We start from the raw sequence: 7,266 nt of genomic DNA on the forward strand, positions 1-7,266 counted from the left end.
AGCCCTCCCAGACGGCAGGAAGGGTGGGAGGGAGCCGGGGACAACCCCCTGCGTTCCTACCGCCATGGGCCCTGCCTCCCACTCGCACCTCCCCTCCATCGGCCGGGGCTAGGAGACCCCCAAGTCCTGTTGCCCCCTTGGCACCGACACCCCGAACGAGGCAGAGACACAGCCCCCCGCCACCACCGCTGCCGCAGCCTGGCCGGGGGACCTGCGGGGGAGGAAGGATGGAGACTGGAGGGAGAACGGAGACCCCGCGAGCTGCGGGGAGGGTGTGGAGGGGACTCCTGGGCGGAGATTCCTGCCCCTTCCCATCCCCGGCTCCTCTCCGTGCCCTTTGGCCCCACCTGATCCTTGGAGGCCGGGCCGGGAGGAGGCTGCTCACGGCAGGATGCGCTTCCCAGGAACGCCCCGCCGCTCGGCCTCCATCTAGGCACAGGGCCTCTTGTTTCCCGCGGCCTCCGCGCTGCTCGCCCTCCTGACACTTGGCTGTTTTCTGTGTCGAATCTGTGTACCTTGCACATAATGGCTTGTGTGCAGCTAGGTTGCCCAATGCTACCCACGGGCTGTGAAGAAATGTTATTTCCCATCAGAACTGCCCATTCTCATCTTACGTCCATGTCTCCCGTCTAGTCCCGCCATGCTCAGGTGTGTGAGTTTTCATATCCATATGCATCTATTATTGGCTTCCTGTTTCTTGCACATAAACTTTTGCATGTAGAGATGATACCTTGTTTTGGGGGGCTCTTGTGTTCCGCCCGTGTTCCCATCACATGCAGCGTCTTCATGTCCTGGGTCCATGGCTTCCCTGATGAGCACACGCTCTTTTCATGATTCGGTTGGCCCCTTTGCTGAGTATATTTTCCCAGTCAGGGTTCACCCTACACATATGCGTACTCCTTCACGTGATACGCTGATGTGACATGTCCAACATGCTTATGGTTACACGTACTGTTCATTATTTCTTAATTTTATGGGCATTGTGTTTTGGGAGTCAAGTGCTCATTAACCCATTTGGCGCTCTATTGTGTTTATAAATCCTTGGATGTTTCTGCTCCAGAGAGGATCACTTATATTACTAATACATACGAGAGCGGGTACCTGGGCCTCCATCTCCCCAAAGAACCAGGCCCAGGTGCCTTACCTGTGTCTCTTCCCGCACATGATCTCTCCAGTGGCTGTGTGCGTCGGTCCGTGGAGCTCAGTGTCTGCCCTGGGTCAGCCCTGCTGTGCACATTACCTGTCCGCCGCTCTGCACTGTTGGCATGTGTTTGATGACGGCAGCCTGTGATCCCCATTCTGTATGTGTCTCTTGTGTGTGTGATGGTATGTGCCATCCTGATTGTTGCCACTCTGCTTTCATTGTGGCCGTGCATCACATGTGTATGCTCAGAGTAGGTTACTGCTTTGTCGGTGGCGTCTTGTCGTCGCTGATATCCTCAAGAGGGTAGCTAGCTTCCTCGCCCTCAGGCCAGGCATCTGGCATTATTACGGTTGTGTGGGTGTGTGTGCAGCCTAATGGTGTGCTCAGCAAATGTTTATGAGTGCCTTCTCTGTTCCTTCTGTCCTGGGCATTGGGGATAAGACAGTCCCTGTCCTCAAGCTGCTTATACACTAGAGAGGGAAACAGAAATGCCAGTGAGCAGTTAGACACAGTGGTGTCAAGATCAGTGGTTCTCAAACTCACCTGGAAGGCCTGTTAAAACACGGACTAATGGGCCCAACACCCAGCATTTCTGATCCAGAAGATCCGGGGTGAAGTCCAAGAAGTTGCATTTCCACACTTTGAGAACCAGTGATTAAGATCAAAGTGTAATGAAAAGTCAGGCCTAGTGGGCTTCAGAAAGACCTCCAAAATGTGACACTGAGCTGCGTGAGGCGGGTGAAGGGGTGGAAGGGCGTTCCAGCCAAAGGGAACGGCATGTTCAAGGCACAGAAGCCGGAAAGGTCCTGGTGTGTCTGAGGAACTGAAGTAAATCAGTTTGGAGTAAAAGGCATTTGTGGGCGTGTGGCCGAAGAAGTAAGCAGAAGTCAACTTGTCAAGAAGGGCCTTTAGGCAAGACAGGAAAAAGCCCAGATTTGTGTTACAGAAGAATCTCTGGTTGCCATGAGGAAGAGGGATTGAAGAGGAAGAGTTAGGAGCCTGTTGCAAAAGGACGGATGAGAAACGCTGCTCCAAACCTGCAGGGCGGGTGGGACGGAAGCCTACCCTTTCAGAGCTGGCCTGTTACCTTCGCTCTTGGCAGTGGGCTTGCCTTTGAGCACAGCCCTTCCTGTCACTGGCCTTGATAGTATTTACCTGAACACTGTTTTTGTGAATTGGGACCCTGCCCCCAGCAGTGGGACAGCGGAGTGGAGGAAGAAGGAAGAGCCTAGAAGGCAGGTTCTGGGCGCCCGTCCGACTTCCTCTTCCAGGGATGGTGGCGTGATGTCCCTTTTACTCTGCCCTCTTTTTTCACTTGGTGAGACCTTACCTCTGTACATGCCTGGCCAGACTGCTTGCAGGAAGGGAGGGAAGTAGTGCTGGGATTCATTTGTCTGTCTGTGGAGGTAGGATTGATGGGTGTAGTTACTCCTGGTGCGTCCATGGCTTTATCTGGAATGGGAGGCCGTGTGGGTGGAGAGGAATATTCTAGGTATGCATTTCCAGTCCTTCCTCTGTCACTGGGTAGGATTATAAATTTGTGTGTGTCTGTGCCGGTCCGTCTTGTGTGTCTGTTTGCCTGCGTGACAGAGCCTTTATTCTTGTCAGCCAGCCCTTGAGAATGTCTGTGGGTGTTTGGTGACTCTCGCTGTATCTGCTGTGTGTGCACCTATGTGATATGCACACAGATGGCGGTGGAGCTGAGGGGTTAGGGGCACGAGGCTGCTTAGGTTGAGGCTGGGAAGTGCATCTTAGGTGCCATATATTACCTCAGGTAAGTTACTTAACTTTTCTAGGCCTGTTTCCTATAAAATGTAAATTTTGTGGTTTAACATAGTGTATAGTATATATAAACCAGCCCTGTCTAACACAAATATAATGCATGCCACATATGTAATCTTTAATTTTTCTTTTTTAATCCTCACCGAGGATATTTTTTCCATTTATTTTTTTAGAGAGAGTGGAGGGGAAGGAGAAGGCGGGGAGGAGAGAGAGAGAGAAACATCAATGTGAGAGACACATCGATTGGTTGCCTCCTGCACATGCTCCATCCGGGGTTCAAGCCTGCAACCAAGGCATGTGCCCCTGACCGGGAATCAAACTCATGACCCTTTGGTCCACGGGCCGATGCTCTAACCACTGAGAACCCGGCCAGGGCTGTAATTTTTATTTTATTTTAGTATTTATTTATTTATTTGGGGGGGGGGCTGTAATTTTTAATTTTTTGGTAGCTACATTGAGAAAGGTAAAAAGTAACGGGGTGAAATTAATTTTAATATATTCTATTGAACACAAAAGTTTGTAATTGCAAAATGTAATCAATATAAAAGGTTATTAATGGAATATTTTACATTCTGTTTTTCATTCGAAGTTTTTTGAGATCTGATGTGCATTTTACATTTCCGGGCGTCTCAGTCTGGACTAGGCACAGTGCGCGTGCTCAGTGGCCATATGTGGCTGGTGGCTGCTGGATGGACAGCGCAGGTGTAGACCCTCACCAGCTACTAGTGTTAGCTCTCCTTTTATTGTCCTTTTATCATCACACATCTGCTTCTTGCGGAAGCACATGCCTCATATCTCTTGTGCATCTGAAGATATCTGGGCCTTCAGAGAGAGGGGCGGGAGGCCAGTCCCGAGCTCCCCTGCCCCAGCTAGAGGCTTCCTGAATGGGTTTCGATGGGAGCCCTGGCCCCATCTTGTCTCCTGCCTTCTGCACCTCACCCGCCCCGCCCCCCTGTAGGAATCAGGCCCACTGTCCCTCGCCCCAATCCCTGCAGGTGACCAGAATGGACCTGTGGCCAGGGGCATGGACGGTGCTGCTGCTGCTCTTCCTACTGCTGCTCTTCCTGCTGCCCACCCTGTGGTTCTGCAGCCCCAGTGCCAAGTACTTCTTCAAGATGGCCTTCTACAACGGCTGGATCCTCTTCCTGGCTGTGCTCGCCATCCCCGTGTGTGCCGTGCGAGGACGCAATGTCGAGAACATGAAGTGAGGCCCAAGGGGTGCTGGGTGCTGAGGGAACCTAAGGGTCGGAGCAGTGTTTGGGGAGGACATGGGTGTGTAGGAGAGACTGAAAGAGTCCAGGGACAGGAAGGGGGAGGATTGCAAAGATGCGGGAAAGAGGGGAGCTGAGGCATGCAGGCTGGCGTCAGTGGATCCCCCTGGAACCGCCTGCCGTGACACCCCATAGGATCTTGCGTCTGATGCTGCTCCACATCAAGTACCTGTACGGGATCCGCGTGGAGGTCCGAGGGGCTCACCACTTCCCTCCCTCACAGCCCTACGTCGTGGTCTCCAACCACCAGAGCTCCCTCGACCTGCTTGGTGAGACCCTCCTAGAACGCACCTCCCCAGCCATGCCCTTCCTCTTGGAACCTTCCCCAGAATCTTCTCCCGGAGGTGCTCACCTGCCCCTCAGCTGGGACGTGGCTGTCTTTCCCTCATAAGCAGGGTGGTAGGCCTTTAGTCACCCTTCCCTCCACTTGGGTCTTCCCTGGCCCTGCCCCCCAGTCTCCCTCTTCCTTTATATCCAGGCCTTAGTAGCATAGGGATGACCTGGGTGAAGTGGGCCACCTCCGCCCTGATGCTCACCCCACCCTTACCTGCCCCAGGGATGATGGAGGTACTGCCCGGCCGATGTGTGCCCATTGCCAAGCGGGAGCTGCTTTGGGCTGGCTCTGCCGGGCTGGCCTGCTGGCTGGCCGGAGTCATCTTCATCGACCGGAAGCGCACTGGGGATGCCATCAGTGTCATGTCTGAGGTTGCCCAGACCCTGCTTTCCCAGGACGTGAGTCACCCTGGGGACGAGGGGGTGGTGTATATGGAGAAGAACAGTTGTAAAGAAACGGACAGGCAGGGTCAAGGGGACACAACTGTTCTGCGACCCTCCACGCATGTGTCTTCTTCGGCAGGTGCGGGTCTGGGTTTTTCCTGAGGGCACAAGAAACCACAATGGCTCCATGCTGCCCTTCAAACGCGGCGCCTTCCACCTGGCAGTGCAGGCCCAGGTGATGCCGCCTCCCCTTCTGCTGCTGAGCCCAAGCCCCGCCCCCTTCCCCTCTGGTGGAGCACCACAGGGCCTCAGAAGGGAGTCCAGGGCTGATGGCTTTTCCCTTCCCCAGGTTCCCATTGTCCCCATCGTCATGTCCTCCTATCAAGACTTCTACTGCAAAAAGGAGCGCCGCTTCACTTCGGGTGAGGCTCTGAGCAGCCCTGGGGGTGGGGACCAGAAAGGTCATGGCAGAGGCTAGAGGGACGTCCCCATAGGGCAGGGCAGTGAGTGTCAGAGCTGGGAAATGTACACAGGGTCACCTGCCAGGAGGTGATGAAGCACCACCATGAGAGGCCGTTACTGTCGGGCAGGAAAGATCAGGCCTGTGTGTGCGGAGCTGGAACCCTCGGCAGGACATGCTAAACCCACGGGGGGGGGGGGGGGGGGGGGGCGCGAGTCTGGACTGCGGTTTGAGGAAGGCTTCATGCAGGAGGGCCTCAAGGACCAGGTGGCATTTGGCAGGCAGAGGGGCAGTTGTCCAGGGTCGGGAAAAGAGCCCTAAGAGGTTCGGAGAGGAGTAGCAGGAGCTCAGAAACTGGGCCCCACACGGGCAAAGGCCTGGCTGGACAGGCCCTGACTGCTCCCCCCTCCCAGGGCGATGTCAGGTCCGGGTGCTGCCCCCAGTGCCCACAGAAGGGCTGACACCAGATGACGTCCCAGCTCTGGCCGACAGAGTCCGGCATTCCATGCTCACCATTTTCCGGGAAATCTCCACTGATGGCAGGGGTGGTGGCGACTATCTGAAGAAGCCTGGAGTCGGCGAGGCCCGGCTCTGAGTTCCCTCCATCTTCCCCCTCCACACACCTGCCAGCCAGTGGGTTCTGACGCAGGACCAAGCCCTCTTCCTCGTTCCCCCTCTCCCTACTCAGCCTCCTCTTTGGAGTCTTCAGCTTCTGAAGTGAATGTCTGCCCCTTCCCAGCTCCCCCCATGGACTCTCTTGCCTCGGTGCAGTCTCCACTCGGACCCTCCCCGCCTCCTGCACCATGAGTCTGTGGGACGTCGCCTCCCCCTCATCTCCAGTGCTCAGCCTCCACGCGGTGGGAGCACTCCATCCTGTCCCAGGGGACCTCCTTCCTGTGTGGTCTCTCCCTCCCCCCGACGTTGGCCAGCGGACTCATCCATTCTGTGGAACAATTCCCCCCACCTCCACGCCCGTGGATTCAGCGGGCGCATCCGTTTGCCAGGAGGACTCCTCATGCTGTGCCTGGAAGCTGGTGCCTGGAACACCTCCCAGGCTCCTCCTGGGAACACTCCTCAGCAACTCCACCCTCCCTCCCCCGGAGCCTCCATCAGGGGAGGCTGGACTCTTCTCACTCCGAGGTCTCATTCCTGCCGGGCCCAGGTGCCCAGGACTGAGCAACTCCTGGATGCCAGTTTGGTCTTCACATTTCTGCTTCCCCTTCCCCGTGCCGGCCCCACCCACCCCCTCAGCCCTGGGGTACATTCTGAAGAGATGGGAAGTGCACTGCAGGGGCTGCACTCAGGCTCCCTGGCTGGAGGGGATGGAGGGCTTTTAATTTATTTCTCTTTCTTTGGAGGTTTCCCCCTTTGAGCCAGTTTTCATTTCCTCCCTGTGGCATTAGCCTCCCATCCTCCCATCCCAGACCTGTGCCTACAACAGGGAGGGGCTGGGAGCAAAGGAGGAGGGTGGGACTCAGTTTTTCATGGTTGGTTTTTATTAATTATCTGGATAACAGCAAGGAACCAAGAATAAAGATTGAGAGATCTGGACACTGGCTGCCTTGGTTAAGTTGAAGAAGCAGTTCCCACCCCAGGGAGTGTGCGGAGACCTCGGCCTCCTTAGTGGCAGGTGACTTGGCTGCAGCTCCCCAGCTGGCGAGTCCCAGGGGTTAGCGGGTCCAGCTTCTGTATGAAGTAGGGGCAGGGCTCTGCAGAGGTCCTCATGGCCGCCCCTTGGGGCCTGGGCTCAGGCTGTTGTCCTCACAGGAGCCTGGTCAATGGCAGGAGAAGGCAGACCTGGGTCTGTGGCCGCCCCAGCGGAGCGGGTGTGAGTCCTGGGGAGACTGGCGCTCCCCCAGCCAGCGAGGCCGCCAGTCGGGGCGGTGAAGGGG

General features: G+C 56.0%; 2 protein-coding genes across 5 annotated transcripts in view; one reads left to right on the forward strand and one right to left on the reverse strand.

The window, feature by feature from the left end:
- The window catches only part of AGPAT1 (1-acylglycerol-3-phosphate O-acyltransferase 1), an 8,400-nt gene extending 1,475 nt beyond the window's left edge, over positions 1–6,925 (forward strand). For 3 of the 4 annotated variants that reach the window (XM_005859845.2, XM_005859846.2, XM_014534459.1), the window contains exons 2-7: positions 3,922–4,130; positions 4,333–4,466; positions 4,754–4,929; positions 5,054–5,149; positions 5,264–5,336; positions 5,788–6,925. In XM_005859845.2, coding sequence (XP_005859907.1) covers positions 3,931–4,130; positions 4,333–4,466; positions 4,754–4,929; positions 5,054–5,149; positions 5,264–5,336; positions 5,788–5,969 — 861 coding nt within the window. In that variant the 5' untranslated portion in view covers positions 3,922–3,930 and the 3' untranslated portion in view covers positions 5,970–6,925. Of the gene's footprint in view, positions 1–3,350; positions 4,131–4,332; positions 4,467–4,753; positions 4,930–5,053; positions 5,150–5,263; positions 5,337–5,787 lie in introns of those variants that run through there. The other variant, XM_005859842.2, reaches the window with a different exon arrangement.
- EGFL8 (EGF-like-domain, multiple 8) overlaps positions 6,807–7,266 on the reverse strand; it is a 3,309-nt gene continuing 2,849 nt past the window's right edge. The window contains exon 5 of the mRNA XM_014534507.1: positions 6,807–6,822. Coding sequence (XP_014389993.1) covers positions 6,807–6,822 — 16 coding nt within the window. The remainder of the gene's footprint in view (positions 6,823–7,266) is intronic.

The sequence above is a fragment of the Myotis brandtii genome, unplaced genomic scaffold (assembly GCF_000412655.1).
Source record: "Myotis brandtii unplaced genomic scaffold, ASM41265v1 scaffold130, whole genome shotgun sequence".
In the NCBI taxonomy this organism is placed as follows: Eukaryota; Metazoa; Chordata; class Mammalia; order Chiroptera; family Vespertilionidae; genus Myotis; species Myotis brandtii.